At 41.0% G+C, this 27,426-nt stretch overlaps 1 protein-coding gene across 2 annotated transcripts in view; it reads left to right on the top strand.

The window, feature by feature from the left end:
- The window catches only part of LOC124612714 (cell division cycle protein 16 homolog), a 207,658-nt gene that overhangs the window by 73,001 nt on the left and 107,231 nt on the right, over positions 1 to 27,426 (top strand). For both annotated transcript variants that reach the window (XM_047141067.1, XM_047141068.1), the window contains exon 5: positions 6,754 to 6,985. In XM_047141067.1, the coding sequence (XP_046997023.1) occupies positions 6,754 to 6,985 (232 nt within the window). The remainder of the gene's footprint in view (positions 1 to 6,753; positions 6,986 to 27,426) is intronic.

Here is a 27,426-nt window from a genome sequence, read left to right as displayed (position 1 = left end):
ATTTGATCTCCTGCCTCTACTAACAGTTTGACAGTTCTTCCTCTGATCCTATCATCGTAAATTAGATTAGCCATTTCGTGTATATTCCATATTGAACATGATTCATTATTGACATTGGGGAGGGGGGCGGTGGAGGAGGGGGGGGGGGGGGGTTGCGAGACCTGTCCCCCTGCCATTTGCCCTCTGTGGACCTGCATTTTGCAGAGAATTCTGCTGTTGGCAGTTCTGTATCTGATTCGGTGGGCAGTTGTTGCTCACGTATTCTAGCACATGGCATTTGGTATAACAAAGTGCCCGCCAGCACTTGGCTGTATGATTAGGTTTCCCACAAAGTTTACAGTGCATGTCATTTACAAAACCACGCCATGGCTCATTGCTTTGTGATGGAGTAGAAACAATCTGTCCTACCTCCTCACTCAACTGTGCTAATATTAATTGCTTTGTATATTAAAGTATGTGAGGCCACCTTGACTTCATTACCTGTCTGTGAGTTTAGTCTGCGTATGAAACCACTGATTGCACTAGCTTCAGCTTCCTCAATCAGCACCTCATTCCATGCAGCCTCCTGCCCCAGCACATAAGTGTGACAGGATGCGGCTTATATTCAATCAGCGAAAACTTCGAAATCTTCACTCAGCTTTTGCCGTTGTGTAGATAAACAGTCCCTGTGATAACTGAGTCCTCTTTTGTCTGAGTATCACTCTGCTAAACTGTGTGCCATGGCTTCAGATATTCCTGCTTCTCTTAATGCATTGACAGATTTTACATGCGTGCATATGTAAACTGACAACATTAACCTAGTTACTTTTAGCAGAAATCTGTCTTGTCAGGAGCAAGTGCACATACATCTCAAACAATCAGCAGGAAAGTGGTGACATTTTCGTTTGGTTTTCCTGGAAAAGTAAGAATAAAAGGTACAACGGGGAAGCTGCTTACAGTCGCTAATGTATGTCTCTCAGAACTAATGATAGAGGCCCCTGAGAGAACTTGTAGTAGCCTGGCTAGCTTTTGTTTGTTTTTTGCACTTTTATGCCATTTCATCACACTGTTCCTGTAACTTGAGTTTCTGCAAGTCAGGCATGGTTACAAAATTTGGGAAAAGCAATTACTGAAAGGCCTCGAAGCTTTAACAAAAAGATGTCGCAGTACTCAAATAAAAGTTAGAGACTAACTACAATAATGTCCAACAATGGCTCACCATGAAGGGGTGACCGTGCAAATATGCATAGCTAGCACGGCTTAACTTTAACTTTCGATGTGATGAACAGTGATCGCCCACAGTGTAGTGCGTCAGCATCAGCACTTGATGGTGGCTCATTGACGACAGGTACAACAGCCAGGATGCTCATAGATTTGGCTGCAACCCAGCATCCGGCGTCGACCCCTCATGGCGGCTCCAACTGTTGTTGATTTCAGGCATGATATTGGCGGCAATCGGTCAAGCAGAACTGGCACCCACAGTGTGGCAGTGTCTGGAAGACTCTTAAGGAGTATGCCAGAATGGTGAAAGGGCCATCTGCAGCTGAAGCACAGCAGCATTGCAACCTGCACCTATTTTCATGTAGCGCAGCACATGTGGGTACATCTAATCACCGAACAAAAGATGGAAAATGCCTTACAGCATATCCAGGCCCACATCGTCACACTGTCTACGACAAGTAGACAATATTACAGGTTAAATGACATGCAGCCAGCTCTCCCATGGAGTTGGTAGTTTAGTAACTATCCACAAAGAAAAAAATGTTGATATACTGGATTGAATGATGCATTTGGATCTCATAATCTGACACTAGACTGTCCAGTACTGGACAATAGTAAGGCCACTGCAGGAAGTGGGCATCCAGGAGTGTACAAAATTACTACTGAGGGGCATATTGCCGTAGAGAGTGAATTGGAAGGTTGCCTGGATAGGTCAAGGGCTGGTTGCCGAGAGAGACAGGTCTGTCCCAGCTCCCTCATGCCAGTCTGCCCTGTGGCCCCATGTGACAATTCGCAGCCCTCTGGTTACTTGAGAGTACCTCGGAAGCAATCCCCTGTCTGTGACATCTCACCGAATCATAACCATATCAGCACTACTGGCCCTTAAGAACGGTGTGGATGTGAATGTGCATGGTCTGGCAGTGACACCTGGTATCGTACTAACCTATACTGGGTCACGACTCTTCAGTAAAACACAATTACTCCTTGTAGAGAACAAAAAGTGAAAAAATAAAGCATTTGTTTGAGAAATAAGGCTTCTCCAATTCAGTCAGTTGGCCCATCATCCACAGTAGACTAAGCTATCGGACAGAATCTAGGTACTGAGGACTGACTCGAGCCATGCTGGAGCCAGCAGTGGCAGTATTTGTATGAATTCTGCATGTATAAATGAGTGTGTACTTTTCTGTATCTGAAGGAGGACTTCGTCCGATAGCTTATTCCACTCTTAAATGTGCCTGTGGTGCCCATGGACTCCATTATGTGGCAAAATCAATTGTATTTCATATTGCCCAATTTGCCATGGTCTGGTTAATATAGGTGACTCATGAGTGTATACTGAGGTGACAAAAGTCATGGGATAGAGATGTGCACATGTATAGATGGTGGTCGTACCACATAATAAGGTATAAAAGGGCAAGGCATTGGCAGAGCTCTTATTTGTACTCAGGTGATTCATGTGAAAAGTTTCCTGAAGAGATAATGGTCGCACAACGGGAATCAACAGACTTTGAACGCAGAATGGTAGTTGAAACTAGAAGCATGTGATATACATTTCAGAAATCATTAAGGAATTCAATATTCCGAAATCCATAGTGGCAGGAGTGTGCCAAGAATACTAAATTTCAGGCGTTACCTCTCACCAAGGACAACACAGTGGCTGTTAGCCTGAACGTTATGACTGATAAGTGTCAGTACGATTAGACGAGAAACACTCCATGAAATAACTGCAGAAATCAATGTGGGATGTACAATGAATGTATCTGTTAGGACAGTGTGGCAAAATTTGGCATTAATGGGCTATGGTGGCGTATGACCAATGCGAGTGCCTTTTCCAACAGCACAACATTGCCTCCAACGCCTCTCCTGGGCTCGTGACCATACTGGTTGAATCGTATATGACCGAAAAGCCACGGCCTGGACATATTAGTCCCAATTTCAGTTGGTCAGAGTTAATGATAGGGTTTGAGTGTTGTGCAGACCTCACAAAGCCATAGGTCCAAGTTGCAAGTTGCCATCCAGTTACTTTGCAAGCTGGTGGTGACTCCATAATGATTGGGGCTGTGTTTACATGGCATGGACTGGATCCTCTAGTCCAACTGAACCAATCATTGACTGGAAATGATGATGTTCAGCTACTTGGAGACCATTTGCAGCCATTCATGGACTTCATGTTCCCAAACAATGATGGAATTTTTATGAATAACAATGTGCTGTATCACCAGGCTATAATAGTTTGTGATTGGTATCAAGAACATTCTGTACAATTTGGGCAAATGATATGGCCACCCAGATCATCTGACGTGAATGCCTTCAAACATTTATGGGACATTGTTGCAAGGTTAGTTTGTGCACAAAACCCTGTACAGGCAACACTTTCACAATTACTGATGGCTATAGAGGCAGCATGGCTCAATATTTTTTCAGGGAACTTCCAGCACTTTGATGAGTCCATGCTACATTGAAGTGCTGGACTATACTGGGCAAAAGGAGGTCAGACGCTATTTTAGGAGGTAGCCCATGTCTTTTGTCACCTAAGTGTATGTGACATGATGTGCCATCCCAGATTTTCCATTACACGATAGAAAATATGGGATGGAATAGGGTACATTGCTGCTCACCACATAGCCGACAGAGGTGTTGAGTGCCTGACAGCCACATTAAAAGGAGCCTGCTTTATTTTAGCAGCTATGGCACAACATGTCGCATATGTATTAACCAAATAGCAGAAAATTGGCCATATGAAGGCTAATAAAGTGCTAGTTTCCAGATGGATGTGGTACTGAGTGACAGACAGGTATGTAGCAGTGTGTTTCAAGTTGTATTCCGTCCCAGATTTTCTATTATTTAATGTAAAACCTGGAATGGAATAACAATAATGTGAAATCGGATAAATTGCTACTCACGACATAGAGAAAACATTCAGTGGCTGACAGGTACATTTAAAAGTGGACAAAGCTATTGGACAGAATCTTCTGTCAGATATATATATATCTGAGATGATGTGACTTACCAAATGAAAGTGCTGGCAGGTCGACAGACACACAAACAAACACAAACATACACACAAAATTCAAGCTTTCGCAACAGACTGTTGCCTCATCAGGAAAGAGGGAAGGAGAGGGAAAGACGAAAGGAAGTGGGTTTTAAGGGAGAGGGTAGGGAGTCATTCCAATCCCGGGAGCGGAAAGACTTACCTTAGGGGGAAAAAAGGACGGGTATACACTCGCACACACACACATATCCATCCACACATATACAGACACAAGCAGACATATTTCCTACGTGGAATGTTTCCCTCTATTATATATATATATATATCATATATCATATATGTCTGCTTGTGTCTGTATATGTGTGGATGGATATGTGTGTGTGTGCGAGTGTATACCCGTCCTTTTTTCCCCCTAAGGTAAGTCTTTCCGCTCCCGGGATTGGAATGACTCCTTACCCTCTCCCTTAAAACCCACTTCCTTTCGTCTTCCCCTCTCCTTCCCTCTTTCCTGATGAGGCAACAGTTTGTTGCGAAAGCTTGAATTTTGTGTGTATGTTTGTGTTTGTTTGTGTATCTATCGACCTGCCAGCGCTTTTGTTCGGTAAGTCACCTCATCTTTGTTTTTATATATAATTTTTCCCACGTGGAATGTTTCCTTCCAATACACATGCAGAATTCACACACAGGACCACTTTGTCACCAAGCACTAAGGTTCGGGTCAGGCCTTAGTGCCTATACTCTGTCCAATAGCTTAGTCTAGTCCAGATTTTCCATTCACAATAGGAAATATGGGATGGAATATGACAACATGAAATAGGATAGATTTCTACTTGCCACAGAGAGGAGGTGTTCAGTGCCAGACAGCCACATTGAAAGGAGACTGATATTATCAGCTGTCACACTTACGCCATTCATTGTATATAGACAAAACACACACACATTTACACATATGCAACGTACACAAACGTGGCCACTGTCATCTTCAGGCACTAAAGCCCAACTTGGGCTGCTGTGAAGAATGATCTCAGCTGGTGGTGGGTGGTGGGAGAACTTTGTACAGAAGAGGTTTGGATTGGGTAGGAGGAGGGACAACAGGTGCGTGGGTGGTCGGAGGGGGGGGGGGGGGGAATGCTGCCTATGGGTATGCGCGGTATGGTAAGCTACTAGATGCAGCATTAGATGGATGGCTGTACTGTGGGGCAAAGGGAGGAGAGAGAAGCAGAGAAGTGGAATGGGGGTGAATGGGGGTGGGTGCGGGGTGGAGGGGGGTAAAAGCCATTTGGAGATGCTGGAGTGGGAGCATGAAAGGGACAGTGGCAGGTGAAAGACAGAGAGTCTAGCAAAGATTAAGGTCAGGAGGGGCTGCAGGAATGAGGATGTGTTATGGGGTAAATTCCCACTAGCTTTCCTGAGTTTCCACTCAGCACACCAGCATAGTCCTTTCCTCTTTTCTACTTCTCTCCTCTCCATTCGCCCCAGTCGCTGCACTTAGCAGCTCACTATCTTTTCCCTCCAAATCCCTGCACATTCTCACATAAACCACTATAGCATCTTCTCCCATCCCTATCCTGCTATCCTTCCCCCTTCACTGCTCTCCCTCCCCCTTTCCTGCTATCCCTCCCATCCCCACAACTCTTCTGTATCCCCATTACCCTCTCTAACTGATATCACTGCTCTCAGTAGTTGCAGTCGGGCATTACCACATACAGAGATGACAGTAGCTGTGTGTGTGTGTGAATTATGCATGTATGAATGTGTGTGGGACTTGTCTGCATCTGATGAAAGAATTAGTCCAATAGCTGATAATATCAGGAAGTCCTCTTCCACTGTTCCTGTCTACCACTCATTACTTCCTCTGTGTGCTTTTTCCATTGCATATGAAATTATGTGTGGTGGTTCTGTTATTGATGAGAATGTTAGAGAGAAGAGAAGGGGTGAAACTATGTATAGTATATGGCCAGTTTATGTCAAATAGTGTCTGTGGGGTAACTGGGATTACATCTCCATGCTCTCCCTTCCTGAAACACAGTAAAGAGGTTTGTGGTTTCTTCCAAGTTACTGGTGCAGTCTGCCAAGTACTGAAGATGAACATTTTTTCAGCTGTCAGGGTTTAAAACAGGTACCTCTGGTCTGAGTGCCACTGTGCTAAAATATCTGAAGAGGCAAGTTAAGTATATCTTGTATCAGCCTACTGAATCAGTTGGTTTTTGTACTTTATACTTAGAGAATGTATGAACAACAGTTCTCAAGACATGGTAAAGATGTCTTTAATCCAAAGGTTGGTGTGAACGCAACGGTGCTTTTCGAAACATGGCCCTATCTCTTCCTCTGACTGTTGGACTAACTTAATCAAGCAGACTCAGTGTGCACATAGTGTAGCATGGACTCTGAACGGTGCTGCTGGTTGGTGTTTTTCACATTAACAATGAATTACCAGGAATGAAAGAAGTGATTAGTTATTATTATTATTGTTATTATTATTAAATTTAAAAAAAAATTTCAGTATTTATACTAAAAAAGGAAAATGTCATTTTATTGATATTGTATTTTTATTGTTGTAGAGGAAGAAGTCTTATCGTCATTGCCTCTGTCAGAACAATGTTCTGGCCAGGAGGAAGAAAGGCTAGTCCGGACACTCTACCGCACAAAACTGAAGAAGTATCACGCTCCACAGCAAGAACCAAATGAGAGGTTACCTGCGAAGCTTTCAAGTAACCTTGATGTGGCAGTGTGTGAGGCAGAAAGACATTACTACAATTGTAATTACCGAGAATGCCTCAGAATTACTGAACAGTAGGTGGATTCTGCATCTTATTAAAATTTTAGTTGTATGCACCAACAGTCACAAGCTCTCTGTGTAAGTTGGATTCTTCCTCAGCGGCTTTTAGTTTTGCTTACTTCACTGTTTAAAATGAGAAGTTATGCAGAGCATGCTCATCAAATGAAATGCACTCAGATTGTGAAATGTTGCAAGACCACAAAGTTGATATGTAACTTACAGGACATTTAAAGCATGCTATGATATGTGAACAACTGGAACTAATAAAAAACGACAATTGCATAGGGTGGAGTTGCATCGTGAGACCATGTTATTTATATTTTGTTTTCATTGGGTTTGATGAAACCGTCTTAGCTGAAGGTAAGTCATTACACAAGATGTTCAGTTTTTTTTTTTTTTTTTCTTTTTTCTGTGAAAAGCATTGAAGACTGGAAACTAATATTTCAGGTAGTCATGCATCTACTATGAATGTGAGGCATGAGTTTTTAAACTCTCTTTGGGGAAAGAAGGGGGGAGGGGGGTACAGCCTACTGCATTGGCATTGGTGGTGCTACCTTGAAAAGTGATAGTTTTCAGTGATGTGTCCACAATGTTTGTGACTGTTTACAGTTCTGGGTTGGTTTTCAAATGTGTAGCATCATTCATTCCAGGAATTTGCATACAAGTATTTAATGTGTTGTGCTGCAGGATATAACATCCAGAAAACCAGACACTTGTACAGAGAAATGTTTTGTAGCAAGTGACATCCTAACTGAAAAAAAAATTATTGCCGTAGATGGAAATTTACAAGGAACTGTGTAGTTCAAGCCATGGAAATCTGGTAAGTTTTTGAAAAAGAATTGATTACTCAGTAGAATTTAAGGAGATGATTTTGGATCTTGTGGGAGAAGATTCAACAGTAAGCACCTCACCCCCAAAAGTTGCCACGAACTTAAGTTGTTGCAGTGAAGCTTTAAGTTGTTTATATCAATACAAATGAATCATTAATTTCTCACCATTAGTTCGTTATATCAAAATACTCACTTTAGGATTCACTGCCACATGTAGAATTTTGATACTCAGGGTTATGGACACCCTGTCTGCATAGTTAACAAATGCCAATTAAAAAGGAAAGAATGAGATTTGAGATTTTGATAGTATTACATAAGAGTAATGTGAAAGGCCCTAAATTATTGTGCAGAACTCTGACACAATAAAAAGAGAATTTCATGAGAAAGTATTTCAAATTAGATGTATGAAAGACACAAGTTTATTGAAAATTGAACCTACAAGACAGTACACAACTTTCTGTACGATGATTAAGGAAATGTTATCCACTTGTGAATTATTGTTCTGTTTAGTCTTCACTGAGGGGTTGCTGCAGTTCCTCTTTAATCTGTCCGCAAGTCCCGTGCCACAGTGTGTGTTTTGGGAAGGTGAGATAGAATTCTAAAATACACTAACTGACGTTATATCCCAGAATGTTCTAATAACTCTTTTTTTGAGTTAAGAATATCCTTCATTATTCCACATTGTGATACTTCATGACATAAGGCTATTCTGATGGTTTTGTTAATCCTCAGTTTCTGCAAAAATTGTACCAAGTAAACTTTCCATCTGTTGAGTCCTAGCCTAGCAAATGAAAATGTTTGCCTTAGCTGATTGTTTTATCATCTTCAGGTAGTAAAATGTCATCTTTAGTGGACTCATTCCAATGTAATTCAGTACCTCACTTATTATTTCAATTACAATTCTACTTACAGCGCAATCGACATCCACATCTGTATTCTTGATATGTCCCTGTGTTCATTTATATCACACAGAATATTCACCAAGTACACTGATCAACCAGAACATTATGAACACTGACCTACTGTCGATATAAACACATCCATGCAATAGCAATGTCGCCTGACAAGAAATGACTGCTAGTCACACACCATACAAGGTGTATGTAGTAACAGTGAGCATTCTGTCTGTGTGTAGAATGTGCAAGGCATGTGATCTATCTGACTGAAGGGAGATTGTGAAGAGGCTTGGCTCGAGCAGTTCGGAAACTGCACATCGAGGAGCGCTGTGGTATCTTCAACACATGTCGAAACCAAGGTGAAACCATGTCCAGACATCATGGGTTTTGGTGGCCACCCCTCATTACAGACGTCGGGCATCATATAAAAGTAGTAAAACAGGACAGGCGGTGAACTGTGGCAGATTTAACACGAACTTTAAGCTGGGCAGAGTACAAGTGTGTCTGAACATGCAGTGCACCAAACACTCCTAACAATGTGCCTCCGCAGCTAGCGACCCCTGCACGTGCCATTGCTAACACCACATTGGCAACTACGATTGAAATGGGTAATGTAACCATCAGCACTGGATGTTGGTGCAGTGACAGTGTGTTGCATGGTCCGATGAATCCCGATATCTTCTTCACTGTGCCGATGGGAGGGTGCGAATCCGTTGTCTTCCAAGGGAACAGCTCCTTGACACCTATACTGTGGGACAGAGACAAGTTAATGGCAGCTCCATTCTGCTCTGGGGAGCATTCACATGACCATCCATGGGTCCGGTGGAGCTCATGCAAGGCATCATGATGGCCAAGGAGTGTTGCAGGCCACGTACACCCCTTCATGACAATCACATTTCCCAATGGCAGTGGAATTTCTCAACAAGATAATGTGTCATCTCACAAAGCCAGGAGTGTGATGCAGTGGTTCGAGGAACAGAGTGGCAAGTTCCAGTTGATGTGCTGGCCCCCATCTTGCCAGATGTGAACCTGATCGAACATGTCTGGGGTGTGGCTGAACTTGTGTCAGAGCTCATTGCCCCCTCCCCAGAATTTACAGGAATTAGATGGCTTGTGTGTGCAGATGTGGCGCTGACTACTTCCGGCAGCCTACCGAGGCCTCATTATTCCCATGCCATGACATGTCGCTGCTGTTAGCCGTGCCAAAGGTGGACATACCGGCTATTGGGAAGGTGCTCATAATGTTCAAGCTGATTAGTGTATAATAATTACACTAATCAGCTTGAACTGTTTTATTTGCAACATAAGAAATAACGTCACATATTTGATGTAATCAATATAATAGAAGGAAACATTCCACGTGGGAAAAATTATATATAAAAACAAAGATGAGGTGACTTACCGAACGAAAGCGCTGGCAGGTCGATAGACACACAAACAAACACAAACATACACACAAAATTCAAGCTTTCGCAACAAACTGTTGCTTCATCAGGAAAGAGGGAAGGAGAGGGGAAGACGAAAGGAAGTTTCCCCCTAAGGTAAGTCTTTCCGCTCCCGGGATTGGAATGACTCCTTACCCTCTCCCTTAAAACCCATTTCCTTTCGTCTTCCCCTCTCCTTCCCTCTTTCCTGATGAGGCAACAGTTTGTTGCGAAAGCTTGAATTTTGTGTGTGTGTTTGTGTTTGTTTGTGTGTCTATCGACCTGCCAGCGCTTTCGTTCGGTAAGTCACCTCATCTTTGTTTTTATATATAATTTGATGTAATCAAAATAACAAACTTCTGAAGAACAAAAAAATAGAAACTTCCTTGACTGAATGAATGCTCAAATAAATGGAGTTCCAAAAAATAACTGTTACAGGTTGAATCCTTTTTAAAAAAATGTCTGTTGAAATGAATTTTGTAATACTGGCACTAAGTCGGACACATTCTGAGTGTATGAGCTGTACCAAAATGGAATACCAAGTCCTTTCCACTCAACGGCGTCCTGTCAGGCAAGTCCCACTTCACAGTGGCAAAAAAGAGTAAAGGAGTTGATCGCGGCAGCTCGTTGTTTAAGGGAGGTCTCCCCATTGTGGCTGGCTGTTTTGGAACTGCTGGCTCTATTGCGATACAGTCCTAGATGACTTCAGGAGTAACATTTCTGTTTGACTGGCTCAAACTTAGTTTCGACGGAAGTAGGAAATAGTTCAGCTTGTGTGTTCCGATCAAGGCTGCACATGCACTTTGGAGCTGCTGCTAACCCAGCCACCATTATCACCCTCTTTCGGTCAGATAGTACACTGGCTGGTTTGAATTACCACCTCACATGGACTGGAGTTCCCACCTCCATGTTGTATATTGTGTGGGTTGCTGTTGGCACCTGTTGTACTTGTCACTAATAGCACTTTGTGTGTGTGTGTGTGTGTGTGTGTGTGTGTGTGTGTGTGTGTGCTCTCTAGTAAATCTAATCTTATCCTCCAATGGGAGCAATATCTAAGGGGTTGTAGTATATTCCTATAGTCATCATTCAGAGCCAGTTCCTGAAACTTTGGGGCATTTTACATATATCTTCAAGATTCTGCCGGTTCAATTCTTTCAGCATCGCTGTGACACACACACGTGCAAGTCAAACAAATTTGTGACCTTTCGTGCTGCCCATATCTGTGTATGTTCAATATCCCCCATCAGTCCTATCTGGTATGTGTCCCACTCACATGACCAGTGTTTCTGGGATGCATTGGACAAGTGATTTGTAAGCAATCTCCTTTATAGACTGATTGCATGTCCTTAGTATTCTACCAATAAAGCGAAGTCTGCTGCCTACATTACCCGCAGCTGACCCTATATGATCTGTCCATTTCCTGTCCCTACAAACTGTTACATGCAGGTATTTGTATGAGTTTACCATTTCTAATTATAACTCACTGATATTATTGTCCTATGTTACTACATTTTTTTGTTTTGTGAACAGCACAAGTTTACATTTCTGGACATTTAAAGCAAGATGGCAATCTTGCACCACTTCAAAATCTTATGAAGATCCGAATGAATATTTGTGCAGTTTTTCTCAGACTATACTTCATTATAAGTAACTGCATCATTTGCAAGAAGTCTGAGGCTACTATTGATATTGTCTGAAAAGTCATTAATACAGGGTGTTTCAAAAAGGACTTTGCAAATTTAAAAATTCATATAAATTTATTGAAAGAAGATACAGCTGGGTTTAGTGTTATTTTGTAGGTTTTTTTACTTTAAACTAAAGATGTTGTATGTGTCTTCCATTTGTTATCTTGCACACATCCATCGGAAGACAATTTCTTCCCAAACTTGCTGTAGCGTTGCAGGTGTAACTTGCTCAATGGTGGTGTACATCCTTGCTCTAAGTTCAGGTAGAGAAGCCGGAGCAAGAGATACAAAAACGATATCCTTGATGTACCCCTATTAAAAAAAGAAAAAGTGGTGTCAGGTCTGGGGAACATGAGGGCTATGCAATTGATGCATCACGGCCAATCCATTGACCTGGAAAGTGGTCACTGGGAAAATCCTGGATGTCAGCCAGTTAGTGGGACGGTGCACCATCTTGCATGAAGTAAACATTTTGTTCTTGGTCATCCTCATCGATCTCGACATCAAAAATTGTTGTAACATATCCAAGTACACTATCCCAATGATGGTTGTCTCACGGAAAAAAAGAGATCGTACACATTATTCTTGCTAAATGCACAAATAACGTTCAGTTTAGGGCTATCATGAACATGTTGCAAAGTTTGATGTGGATTTTTCACTACCCCAGATCCTACAGTTGTTTCTATTAACCTTGCCACGTAAGTGAGAAGTCAACTTGTCAGAAAAGATGATTTTATCCAAGAAATGTTCATCCTCATGTAATCGATTTAACATTTCCGCACAGAAGTTCTTGCTAGCAGTTTTATCAGTGTCTTTTATTGTACATTTATCAATCTGTACTGTTTCAAATGCAAAGGATCCCTCAATGCATGCCATACAGCAGTGTGTGGGATTTGCAGTTCACAAGATGCACGCCGGGTCGATTTCATAGGGCTGTTGCCTAAACATTGCCTCACTCACTCAATGACATCAACAGATGTGCTTGGATGACCTGATGATTTCCCATGTCTTGCCGAGTGCCCTTTTTCTACAAAACATTTATTCCAACATTTATTCCAATCATAAATTGTAGGCGTGGTAGGAGGATGTTTAGCACACTTCATATGGAAATAATGCTGAACTGTTGCCGCCAACTTCTTTTCTTCAAACCAAAACACACAGCTAACATGGTCAGGTCCAGTGAAGGCAGCCATCTTTAATGCAACTGGCGCTAGCGATCCTTACGGTGCAAATCAGCACTAGCAAACTACATGAGATAAAACTTGTTGTATTTCCTTACAAATTGACACTACAATCACCTCTGTAGGTGCTATGAATTAATTTATATGAATTTTCAAAGCTGTAAAGTCCTTTCTGAAATACCCTGTATATTTCATGAATAGCAAGGGACCTAGCACACTTCCTTATGTATACCCACAGTTACCTTTACATCTGTTGATGACTCTTCATCCATCGTAACCTACTCCGCCCTCCCTATCTGATTGCCTAGATCCACGGTTTTTGGTGTGTCGTGAGAAATGTGAGATGATCTATGTTTTCAAAATTCATGCTGGTTGGCATGGAGGAAGTTGTTATGTTCAAGGTATCTCGTAATGTTGAGCTCACAATATGTCTTAAGATTTTACAACAAATGAATGTCAAGGATACTGGATGGTAGCTCAGTGGATTATTTCTGCTACCCTTCTTTTATAAAGGAGTAACCTGTGTTTCCTTCTAGCTGCTGGGCATGTTTTATTGTTTGGGGGATCTACAATAGATTATATTTAACAGAGGGGCTAACACAGTTGCAAATTGAGTGTAGAATTTGAGAGGGATTCCATCAAGCCCTTGGACGTGCTTTAATTTCAACGATTTCAGTTGTTTCTCAATGTCACTGATGTTAGTTTATATTTTACTCATCTTTACAGGTGTATAAAAATTAAATTCTGGCAATACTTCTGGTTTTTCCTGTGTAAGGAATATTTGAAATGAGAGTTACAGATTTATTTTTTGCTTTGCTATGCACGATTTCAGCTCCTGTCCTGTTCACGAGCGTCTGGACACTATCTTTGGTGCCACTAACACACTTATGCCAATCTTAAATAGCCCATCTAGAGGAAACCTTCCTAGCCTCCCAAAAGACCAAGCCCCTCTTCTGATTCAGATTCATTGATGATATCGTCATGATGTGGATCTAGGGCCAAGACATCCTATCTTCACTCCTTCACAACCTCAACACCTTCTCTCCCATCTGCTTCACGTGGTCCTCCTCAACCCAGTGTGCCACCTTCCTAGACATTGACTTCCTCTTCTGTGATGGCTTCATCCGCACCTCTACCTCTGTCCACATTAAACCCACCAATCGCCAAGAGTACATACTTGCCCTTTTTTTTGAAAGCTGTCATCCCTTTCGCACCAAAAAATCCCTCCCACGTAGCCTGGCTACATGGGGATGGCATATCTGCGGTGCTGAGCGTCTCACCAAGGCCTTCACAGACAGGCACTGTCCCCCAGACCTAGCCCACAAACAGATCTGCCATGCCATTTCAGCTCACAACCCCGATCTCCCCACCACCCCGAAAAACCAGCCACAAGGGAGTGTCCCTTTTGTTACTCAGTACCACCCTGGACTGGAACAACTGAACCACATCCTTTGCCATGGCTTTAGTTACCTATAATCGTGCCCTGAAATGATTGACATCTTACCTGAGATACTTCCTACCCCTCCTAAAGTGGTGCTCCATTGCCCAACCAACCTCCACAACATCCTAGTCCATCCCTATGCCACTCCCAGTCTCAACCCCATGCCACAAGGATCATATCCCTGTTGAAGACCCAGGAGCAAAACCTGCCCAATCCACCCACCCAGCACTTCCTGTTCCAGTCTTGCCACAGTTTTAGCCTATCCCATCAGGGGGTGGGGCCACCTGTAAAAGCAGCCATGTCATTTACCAGCTCCGCTGCAATCATTTGCACAGCTTTTTATATTAGTATGACTACCAACCAACTGTTCACCAGGAAGAATGGTGACCGCCAAACTGTTGCCAAGAGCAAAGTAGACCACCCTGTGACACAATATGTTGCTGAACATAACACACTTGATTTCAATGGCTGCTTCACCAACTGAGCCATCTGGATCCTCCTCTCCACCATCAGCTTTTTTGAACTACACAGATGGAAGTTATCCTTAAAACGCGTTCTCCACTCCTGTAATTATCCTGGCCTCAACCTATGGCAACATACTGTCTCCACACCCTCCACCCAACAATCTCCACCCCCTCTGTCCTATCATGTCATCCCCATTCTCTCCCCCACCCAGTTTATTTGCAGCTCTCTGCCAATGCACCCGCCTGTCTTTCCCAACTCCTCTCCTTTTTTTGTTCCTTTTCCCCACTTCCCTGCACCACAACCTCCTGATGCTGCATCTGTTGGCAGTCTAGTCCCTGCACACTCCACCAGACTTTGTTCGTCTCTCTCTCCACCTGTACGCTATTATCCCTTTCCCCTCCAGATTGCTACTTGCATCCCACTTGATGTTGTATTCTGGCCCGAGATGCTGGAGTTGGCAGTCATGTGTGCATGAGGTGTGCTTGCTTGTGTAAGCGTGTGAATGTTGTGTGTGTGTGTGTGTGTGTGTGTGTGTGTGTGTGTGTGTGTGTGTGTGTGTGTGTGTGTGTGTGTCTCTTTACTGACGAAAGCTGTGGCCGAAAGTTAGATGTGAATGTCTTCTAGTATTGTTTATCTGCAACTTGACGTGCCTTCTTTATGGTAAGTAGCCATCTATCTTTTCCTACATTTAATGTAGTTGTATAGATAAAAAGTGTACTCATCAAGTGGCAGCAGGAGAGAACGTATAAAAGTTATGCAAATGTGAAACCTTTCACAGCCAATGGTTGCTTCTTGTGGCAGAAAGGTTGAAGGAGAAGGAAAAGAAATGATGGAAAAGAGCTGGTGCATTTTAGGAAGTGGGGAGAGTTAAGGAAAAGTCACCCGTATCACCAAGTCACGGGAGACTGACGTTTTACCAGGAGTCCTGGGTAACTTTTCTGTAACTCTCCCCATTTTCTAAACCTCTCCAGTTCTTGTCATCCATCCCTCTTCCGTCCCTTTCAGTTATTCCGCCAGAAGAAGGAGCCACTGTCTGCAAAAATTGCACATTTCCATAACTTTTATGTGTGTTTTCTCCAGCCACCACTTGGTGAGTAGATTTTTTTAAATGTATTCTGTTATGTTATATTTTCAAAATTTGGTCATTTAAATAATATTTAGACATGTATCTTTTTAGGGGGCTGTTAAGAAGTCTCTTAAAAATCTTCTACTCAAGTTTCAGTAATTTTTATAAGTGCTTCCGACACTAACAAGCAGGGTACAAAGAGTGTAAAAAGTATATGTTCAACATTTTAGAGTGCTTAACGTAGATAAAAAAGAATCCTTCTTCATCAGACAGAAATGTCACAGGCGCACTGCTGCCCCCATGTAGTAGTCCACAAATATTTCGGCACAAGTGATGTTCAGAGAAGGTGTTAAACTGCGATGTGATAAACATTGTTTTAAAGATGCTGCTGAAAATGACATCTATAATTTACATTAATGCACAACTAGCATCTGCAGGCTAACGATTGTCTATCACGCTCAAAACAACTGTTTGTTTTATGAATAATGACTTCAGCCAAACATGCAACCAGTTGGATAAAATCTTCTCAGTTTTCAAGCTGCATCAATTCCAATAAAATTCTCAAGCTTTTGATGGCTAGCTTGAGAATTTCATTGCAATTGACGTGGCTTGAAAACCGAGAAGATTTTATCCAGTTATGTCATTGCGAAAGACTGAGGACATGTGCAGCCAGTTCTTCTGGAGTGTTTGTTGGTGTGTTGTACACCAAACGCTTCATCCTCCCCCCTCCCCCTACACACACACACACACACACACACACACACACACACACACACACACAAAAATCCATAACAACTCAACATATCTCTAAAATAATATACATGACACGGCAGTTCGAACACTGTCTCTGAACATCACTAACGTCAAAACTTTCATGGATCCTAGTGGGGCAGCTATGCGCTGGTGACATTTTTCTCATATATATAAAAAGTGTTTCTTTTTATCCCCCCCTCCCAAACACTCTAAAACTTGGCATACATATTCTTGCAGTGTGGTGATTTTTCTGGAAAACCTGGAATTCTCAGTGTATTTTTAAAAAAGCAGGGAATCCTCAGGGGAATTTGTATATTCTCATGGAATTCTGTGTCTTTAATTTATCAGTGAGCTTTATACATTACAAATTTTTGTAATACTTAATATTTCAAAGTGTGTTAATTATTTGGATAGTAGCAGTTACTCTTTTGCTGCACTTGCATATCAGTAATTTTTTTTTATGATGAATGATAGTTTGTTATGATGAATGACAGCAATTAAGTCAGTAATTTGTAAATATCTGGTTATTTAATGGCATAGATGTGTGTGTGTGTGTGTGTGTGTGTGTGTGTGTGTGTCTTCAATCATCTCAGAAGCTGTAGGAGATGCATGACACTCAGTGTCTGAAATGCAATTGGCTTATGACTGTTCTAATGTGTCTCTAGCTCTTAAGGTTGCGTGATGTTCTGCATCTAAGTTTTGGTGGATCTGACATTTTTCTGAGGTTTGTTGGGTTTGAGTGATTTTTGCAGCTCAAGCTCTCTTAGAACCATGCACTAAGTCAGACTTAAGTTTGCGAGCATTTCATAGAATAAGTAATATTAATAATTGTTACTCAGGGCTTCGCCGATGTAATAGTTTTAAATACGGCTCCCAGGCTTAACGTTGGGTTTTATTACTGAACCTCCACAATATTTTGCTTTAAGCACCATTCAGTTTCGGCAGGTGGTGTATCATTTTTTTTTTTTTTTTTGAACATCTGAGAAACAATGCTCATGTGTAAACATTGGATTCCCACAGTCGTGGACTAATCTGCAAACACTCTGACTCACTGACTTATGTGCAGGTATTATCTTCATCGTTATTTCAATGTCTTAGGAGTAGTTTTTCCCCCTTAAACTAACCTATGTTCTTCATTGGGGGCTTACCTCCATACTGAATTTCATCAAAATCGGTTCTGCAGTGTTGTTATAATAACATAACAGAGTTACTTTCTCATTCATAATGTTAGTATCTATTATTGGTTAGTTTATCTTAACTGTGAGCAAAGGCATTGTGATGTGAGTCCCCCAACATTTCCAAATTTGAATAGCCACCCTGTATTGTCACTTCGCAACCACACTCAGTTCCAGATCTCAAAGCTGGGTCTTTATTGAAATACAACACTTAGCACTGAAAGCAAGTTTTCTTATGAACAGCAACATACAACCAGAACAGAACTGGTCTCCTGGATGGTCCATGTAATTATTTCTACAAACATAAATTTTTCCAGAATGCTGATATTTATGCGAGCATTCAATATTCCACAATATACAAACCTAAGGTATTTCAAGAAATTCTAAACATGTAATTGTTGGTGGTTAGATTTGAACTGCAGCTTGCAGCATGCCAGCAAGTGGCACTAACTACACATTATACACTGTAGCTTGTGCAGTCATTCCTCTCCTGGAGAAACAGTGTCCCCTTTTACAGAAATCTCATTGGAGCTGAGTACAGCACCCTAGATCTAGGACATGTCAGTGGTCACTGGGCTATTATTTCAGATGAACTGACCAATTGCGTGTTCACAAAGGCCCTAACAGTAGCAGCTTCTAGTGATTGGACAAGTACACAGCCTACAATAATTCTGGCTCAATTATATGGCCAGTTGTGCCCTGCTATTATTTGGCCCAAATAACATCTAAACATAGAAGTGGCGTATCATATTAGTTAAGGAAATATTAGAATGATTAAGCATAGGTTTATCAACACACATTTTAAATCAAACCGATAAATAAAAAATGAAATGAGGCACTGGATCCTGAAGGATAATGATGTAGCCTATTGCACAGATTTAAATTCAACTCATAAATTTATTATGAGTAAAAGAATAAAGTCTGGGCATGAAAAGGTGTCCATAAAATTCTAAATTGGTTTACTGCAATTATTTAACTGAGTCAAATAATGGAACAGTACGAAGCAAAAGAGCAATGTACAAAAGTTTCAAGCACTAATGTCACACTTTATAACACACAAATCATAGTTCTAATATTTACAATGTTCACAGAAGTTTCTCAAAATTCACTACAGGATTAAGATATTTTAATGATTGCTATTAGTTCTTCTCTTCACCCGTGAAACACAATACTCTTCCACATGGGCACACAGAAATCTTGTTAAGTCCCAAATACAGCTGAAGTAAGCAGCTTTATCATATATTGCTCAATGATCACCCTTCTAGCCAACTTACTGACCAAGACCACCTGGACACAAGAACATTATGCTCACTTACTCCAGAACTCGGTCACATGATTAACCACAGCAATCAGGACTGCTTATTTCCCTGGGTCACGTTATCAAAATAATGCACTTTTATATTAGTTTGTATACATTATACATATTTAATACACATATTCATAAATCTATGTTTCATATTGTCCCATCTCTAAATATCTACATTTTATCCTTTTAATTTATTAATTTACATTTGTTCTGAGAGGAAGTTGCAGAACCTGCAGTGGCTGTCACCAAAAGATGGTTGTCTCACCTTCTTACAGTATTGCCAATTAGTGATAAAAACTTCCAGTGAGAAAGTTGTTAAGAGAATTATAAAGTTAACTTTGGTAACATCTGAGAAATCATTATTATTTCTTATATTCTATGAACACAATTACCTGAGTAGTACTTGTATGATGCCACCAGGATTTTGGTTCCAACAGCTCACCTTAATAGGACCAAGATTTTTCCTTACCTCTTGAAAACTTTTTGTTTTCAGCTGTCAAAGACCCTCTTGTCACTGCACCTCTCACCCTAAATGCCAATAAGCTCTATACAAAAATAACTGTAGTACTTTCAGGCCACTGTTTTAGTTAAGTCAAGCAAAATGTATTTGTTCTTATGGTTTTGTGAAACCCATTGTTTGCCAAAATATACTACAACATGATTGTCGTCAGCACGCAGTAAGTGCATTGGGCACAAAAGCTTTGATCTTATTGCTGGAGTGTCACTGCATTCCATTAAAAATTTTAATCTGTCGTTACACTTTCCGAATTGAAAACCAAGTGAGAGGAGAAGACTAAGAATGGAGATCTCTGAGCCAGAATAATTAACTTTTTCATGGAAATCACCCTGTATTTTTCTAGCTGTCAAATACTCTTCTCTGCCATAGTAACCAAATACTGTTCCATGCAGTAACTTTTTGTTAAAATGGTCAAGTTCCATAGCTTTCCATTATTGTTTACATGCCTTTCATGGAGATTAACAACCTGCTCACTTCTGGAGATTCTGCTGATGTTACTGCACTGTTAATAAGAAATTCAATCGATCGGAAACATTACAAGCCTTTACTGTTAGTTAAGAGCTTGCACAAAATTTATGTTATTCTTGGGTTTTTTATTGTTGGCCAGATCAGTAAAAAGAAGCTTCAGTATGTTCAGTATGACAATTTTTGTTTGCTTTTGCCTGCCTTGCCCCTAGTCATTCACACTGACCAGTGTAGGCCCTTGGTCCTGCAAAACCGGAGTCAATGATCTTTCTACAAAAGACTGAAACCACATGTGAACATACAATATTGCATGGGAACACTGAACACATTGCTGGCACTGAACACCTTGGCTGTTGCAGTGTGTATGTGGCAGCGAAGCTGTGAAGTGGACAAATCACAGTGCTTTGTGCTTGATGATGTCATGCTGCGTGTGTGACGTTGACCTTCTATTTTAGCGATGGCCACTGAAGTCAAGTACATGTCTGTATTCTATCCGCCATTGCGACACTACATGACCCGTAGCACATTTCTTAATTCTCACAAAATTTAACAAATTCTATTTATATAAATTATTACATCATAGTTCCTGCCGCAGTGTTAACATGATGAAGCTAACTGTGATTGTGGATGTGGAGAATTCTTCGATTTTGCACAGTTGAATTGAATAATATAAATAATTTGTTTGACAATTTAGATTTGTGCATAATGTGCATCCATGCTTTCTCATTATGTAGCTGCAGTCATGACCTATCCGTTCTAGCATCATACATACTAGAGACCTATCTACAAATGGGTATTACTTTGATATAAATAAATAAACATTAATTATTTCTAAACAAAATGTCATAGAAATAAGGTGTGGATGACATCTTTGCACTTTTGACTTCTTCAAGAATGGTCACAGTCCTAAACTTTATGTAAAAAGTTCTTCAAGCAACGAAGGCTGTGATACAAACCAAAATAGTGCTTTAGTAAGCTTTCCAATAGTTTCACTATCTGCATGTGCATAAAATCTGCACCATGTTTCCCGGGCTATATCTCCTTGGTCAGTGCTTGGTGTTATGGCTCTCTCGGTCATTCTCCTGTGTGTCCATGGTCAGTATACAAGCCAGCTGCTTTGCACCTTCAGTCTCAATGTTGATGTGTTTCAAGTAGTCATCCTCAATATTGTTTGGTTGCAGTGGAAGCAACGTATCCATTGCCGTTTCAGCCGTGTGACTACGCAGCAGAAGGAATGGTGTGAAGCCTGTAGTCTCTAACTTCACTGTGTTGTATGCAAATGCCACAAATGGGGAGTATTGTATGTCTGTTCGACATCAAACTACATTGAGAGCAAATCTACCAGCATCTAATTAAAACATTTTGTGAGGCCATTTGTCTGTGGCTGATAGGCAATTTTAATACTGTAGGTGATATAGCAACTTGAAATTACCTGATACTGGGATAAACTGTAAAATTTTTTCCACAATCAGAGGGGGTGCTGCATGCTTCGAAATTATATCTTCTACATGGAACCTTGCAATTTCTGGAGCTTTGACAGTTGACACAGCTTTGATGACAGGGTAGTGGTTGAAGTAGTCAGTGCAAACTATTATCGATAGATACCCGTGTGTCGACTTCAGAAGCCTCCTCAAGAGGTCGATGCCAATTTGGTGGAACGGCACTGACAGGTGGGACTGGTACCAGGTACCTCGGAGATAACTGCGGCATGATATTCCATTCTTAGCATTTCTAACGAATTGATAGAGACTTGGTCAGTAATAGCTGTGACCAATTATGTATAGATTCTTCACGAATCCAAGGTGACCAGTTGTTGAAGTGTCATGAAAACACTTCAGCATACTGTATGTAGATAAGCTAGGAGGGTAGGCAGCCATAGTTCCTCTTATACAATGCTCCATTTATTAATTGTAATTCTCCTTTTGTTGGTTCCTGTCCTTCAGGGTTTCTGTGCCTTTCAGCAATAATGGATCTCTCATCTGTTCAGCAGCAGTGTCACGTAATGCAGTAAAAAAAGCACTCTGTCTTCAGGCCACAAGTGGCCCATCGGGACCATCCGACCGCCGTATCATCCTCAGCTGAGGATGCGGATAGGAGGGGCGTGTGGTCAGCACACTGCTTTCCCGGTCGTTATGATGGTTTTCTTTGAGCGGAGCCACTACTATTCGGTCGAGGCGTAATGCAGTGATAACTGATATTTCATTTACACCACTGTTTTCTGCCAAAGGGTTCCTTGCAAGGTAGTCAGCATCCTTCTGTTTGTGTCCACTTTTGTATACTACTGTGACATCTTACTACTGAAGTTTCAAAGCCTATCTCACCAGTGACGTGGTGAATCCTTTGGGCCAGTCAGCCAGCATTGAAAATGGTGATCCATCATAACGTGAATGATTTACCAATAGCCAAACAATTGTAAGGCACTCTTTCTCAGTTGTAAAGTAGTTCATCTTGGACTTGGAGAGTGCTCTGGCAGCATAAGCTATCACCTTTTCAGCACGATCCTGAGTTTGCACTAGAACTGTACCTATTTGGTGTCAGTGTGAAGTTTGTCTCAGCATTCTCGTCATACGGTGCTAGGAATGGAGAAGGTGATTGCACCTTGTTAGTGACAATGAAGGGTCTTTCTTACGTCTAATTCCAGGAAAATTTTGGGCCTCCCTGCAGTAATTCTTGCAAGGAACATGCCTTGGTACGGAAGTCCTTTGTAAATAGCCAGTAGAATGAGCACATTCCGAGAAAACTCATATCATGAATGTGCCAAGAGATGGAAAATCTATGGATGCTGTTTTTTTCTCTGAGTCATAACAGACTCCATTGTCATTCACTAGACGCCCCGAGATTTTTATTTCTTGATCGATGAAGAGGCACTTCTTCAAATTCAGCCAGAAGTGCACAGTCCAAACACATTTCATATCAGTTGTTAGACGACTTAGATGTTCTTCAGATGTCTTCAGAAACACAACATTGTCATCCAGATAGCAAAAATGCATCGTCCATTTAAGGTGTCAAAGCAGGCTGTCCATCATACATTCTAAGGTAGCTGGAGAAGAAACACCGTCCAAACAGCATAACATTAAACTCATTTCAGCATGATCGTGAGTTTGCACTAGAACTGTACCTATCCGGTGTCAGTGTGAAGTTTGTTTCAGCATTCTCGTCATACAATGCTAGGACAACCTCATCAACTTTTATTTGCTAGTAGCCTGTTGCGTGCCTGTAGTTGAGAAGTATTTTGCTCCTTTCAATCAGCTTTGCATTCCAGTAATGCATGACAGTGTACAGACATCATTCTTTGTGATTTTATTCAGTTGTCGGTAGTCGATGCAAAAATGCTATTTGCTGTCCTCCTCCTCCCCAAGGGCAATGAAAGAAAATGTGTGACTCTGAAGATTCAATGAGGTCATCTTGCAGCATCTTCTCTACTTCCTTTCATATTATACAGCTCTCATCTGGTGACACTCTGTAGGAGTGCTGGCTAATGGTGTATGATCCTCAGTGTTGATACAGTGTTTTGCCATGGGCCACTTTGTCTGTGTTGTCTCTTCTGTGGATTTGAAGCATCTAAAATTGATGCAGAATGACCATCACTCACCAAGGCCAGGTCTTGTTGGTAGTTTGATAGTATCTTCCTATCCAGAGTTGTCTTTAGTGGTAGCGGAGTATGATTCTTCATCAGTGACACTAAGCTGCCCTTTTCGGATTGGTTCAGCCATCATGATAATCAGAATCCAAAATTCTTCTTGATCACCTGCAATGCTTGTGATCATCCTGTCATGTAGATTTTTCTTGTGAGCCTGATTATCTTATTGCAAACTTCACAGTTTAACTGAGAATCTTGATTTATGACTGGAAGTTGTCTCGTTGAAGATGGTGAGATAACAATATCTTCAATTATAAACACTTGCCCAGAGCGTGTACTATACTTGTTCGTGGGGACTGGACGTATTTCCCATTTGTGACCTTCAGCACACACACTTTCATATCACAGAAAATAAAATTCTGTAGCTGACAATGATAAGCATTCAACGTTACAGAAAAGGAAGCCCCTGAATTGACTATTGCCTGAACAGGTTGGTTGTCAGTGACATAAGTGAGATTACCTGACATCTTTATGACTGTCATCCATGGAGGATTTGCATCAGTGGCGGCCTTACCTCCGTAGATGGTTGCCTTACTTAGTTTTCCTGACGTTGGTGGCTATGTGAACAGCTGGTTTTTCTGTAAGACGATGGGGAATGGCCAATGCACATTGGTGAGTGAGCTTGTCCAGGGTGCATGACAATGATATCATGTCACAGGGCTTCAGTCCTTCGCGAGTGGTATATTCTGGACAATTCAACGGTATGATTTGGCAACCCAGGCCACCCAACATGAATCCCACTGAACATTTACGGGACATAATCAATAAGTTAGTTCTTGCATAACATCATTTACCAGTAACACTTTTGCAATTATGGATGGTTATAGAGTCAGCATGGGTCAATATTTCTGCAGGGGACTTACGGTGACATAGTAAGCCCATGCCATGTCGAGTTGCTGCACTATGCCGAGCAAAAAGAGACCCAACACTATATTAGGAGGTATCCCATGACTTTTGTCTTCTCCCTGTTCCTGGCTCTACAGCCGTTGACGGGCCTTGGCCTGCTCTAAGATATCATTCCGTTCACCCCTGTCCAGTGTCTTGCATCTCTATCGTTTGAAACCAATAATTTTTAAAGCTTCTTGTATGTCATCCAAATATCAACGTCTTTGCCTCCCCCTGCTTCGTTGTCTCACTGGATTTGCAGCATTGCTGTTTTTGTTGGTTCTCATGTTCCATATGAAAATCACAGCCAACCTATTTCAGGTGGTTTATTTTAATGAATGTTATGATTTCAAGATCTTTACATACTTTGTAAAGTTCAAAATTATATCATCCGTGCTATGCTCCATCTTCATTAGCCACCCCATAGATTTTGCGTAATATCTTTTGTTCGAAACATTGTATTATTTTTTCACACTGTTTTGTCAGTGTCCAGGTTCCTGGACCATATTTTCGTCTGGGATGTATTAAATTTTTATACAGTTGACGCTTCGTTCTTAAGGGCAGATTTCTGAACTTAAGTTCTGGGGGCAACACATAATAGCATTTAGTAGAGAGATGGATTTGCCTCTTTATTTCCATACCAATATCATTCTGTGATATTGCCAGTGTTCCCAGATAGACAAATTCATGAGCCTGCACAATTCTATTGTATATTGTGCCTGTTGTGTTGATTTGGGCTGTCCTTACTACCTTCTCTAGTGCTGTGTTAAAATGCACACATGAGAGTGCATCCCCTTGCATGAATCCACAGTTAGTTTCAAAACTTGATGTTAAATTTCCTTGTAGCCATACTTTACATACTACTTTCCCCATAGTCAAAGTAATGAGGTGTGTTAAATGTTATGGTATGCCCAGTTCTTTCATGGCTTCAGTAAGTTTGTTTATTTTTGTGATGACATATGCTGCTTTAAAATCAACAAATATATGATGTGTTTTGTATGGTGTTCCCTTGTTTTTTCCAAACCTCAGGGTGGATATTTGGTCAATAATTGATTTGCCTCATGTCTCCCAATTGCTTTCTCTGTAAAAGGTTTTACACTGGTACAAAGCAGGGAGGAGAATATTTTATATCGGATGTTCAAGAATGTAATTCCTCTGTAGTTTGTACATTCCAGAATGTCCTCTTTCTTAGATGTATCACATATTATGCCAATATTCCAATCATCTGGGATGACATTTTGCATCCATATATCTGAGCAGGGTGTGCATGCATCTGACTAGATGTTCTACACCACGCCTGATAAACTCAGCTGACAGGTTGTCATTGCCAGGTGACATATTGTAGCTAGCTTCTTTATTAATAGATGAAACTCTCACATCAAGGGCTTCCCATTTTCCTCTTCTTCCACTTCTTGGTTTCACTTAGTTCCCATGCTTCAGCATTCTCTGCTCATAATAATTCCTTAAAGTTCTCTGCCCAACGATGTAACACAAATTTCTGTAATGCTTTAAGTTCACCATTTTTTCCTCTACTTCGTGTTGTTTTTCGTTGAAATTCCTTTCTGAGGTTATTGACCTTTTTGTAGAATATCCTGCTTTTGTTAGTGTTCTTCAGTGTTCTGCAACCATATTTTGAAAAGGCTTCTCATCTTTGCTTTCAGAAAACATTTTTCAGTACTTCTTTTTCCTCTATAGTCATCCACTAGCACTCTTGTTCTTCTGAACATATTGTTACATGTTTCCTTTTTTGTTCTTGTTGCTTCCACACACTCTTCATCATACCATTCATTCCTTCTGGTCTGTTGTTCCAAACCAATCACTTCCTCTGCAGCAGCAGCCTGTTTTTCATTTTTGGTTTTATTCCATTGGTGATTTATGTTGAGTATAATTCTGTAGGATTCCTGTTAATCTATTTTCCAAATTTTTAGCTAGGTGTTCAGCCTACTGTGGGTCCCTAAGTTCGGAGGTATTTTACTTATTTGGCCTTTCTCCTTTAACTTTTATGTACAGTTGAAATTCTTCCTCTAATTTTTGGTGTGAGGAGGTAATGATCAGTCTAGTACATCAGAGCCATGCCTGGTATCTGGTAATATATGAACAATTTGGTTCCTAGCATTGTTACCTGGTGACACTCAGGTCATTTTATTATATTCTTATGCTGGAACCATTTGCTAGAAACTGTCATGTTAACTGATGCTGCAAAATTTATCAAGAGGTGTCCATCGTCATTTCTCTCTTTATGAATGCTATATTTACCAGTCGTAGGGGAGAAGACCCACTCCTGCCCTACCTTAGCATTCATATCTCCTATCACCACACTGTCAATATGCTTGTTCCAGTTCCTTGAAGAAGATCTCCTCCTCTTCAGCTGTCTTCTCCTTAGTAGAGGCATGTGCATTTAGAAGACTTTAGTTAAAGAATTTCCCCTTTATTCATATATATGGACTTACTGCTTTAAATCCTGTTACTAGTTGTTCAGTGCTTTGATAGACTATAAATCCCACACCAAATATGTGTTCACTATTGTGGCCGCTATGTTACACAGAACACTGCTGTTTCTGGAAGGTACCCTGTCCAGTCCACCTTATCTCTTGCAAGGCAATGGTATCCACCTTCAATGTTTTCACTATTCCAATCAGACTTCCAAGGGCTGCAATTCTACGTAATGCCTGAGGGTCCATCTAATTCTATTTCCTGGAGCTTTAGTAATAAGATTTTTTTCTTGA

This window comes from Schistocerca americana, chromosome 4 (assembly GCF_021461395.2).
Source record: "Schistocerca americana isolate TAMUIC-IGC-003095 chromosome 4, iqSchAmer2.1, whole genome shotgun sequence".
Classification (NCBI taxonomy): Eukaryota; Metazoa; Arthropoda; class Insecta; order Orthoptera; family Acrididae; genus Schistocerca; species Schistocerca americana.
Note: the sequence above shows the minus strand (reverse complement) of the source record. Positions and strands in the feature narration are given on the sequence as shown.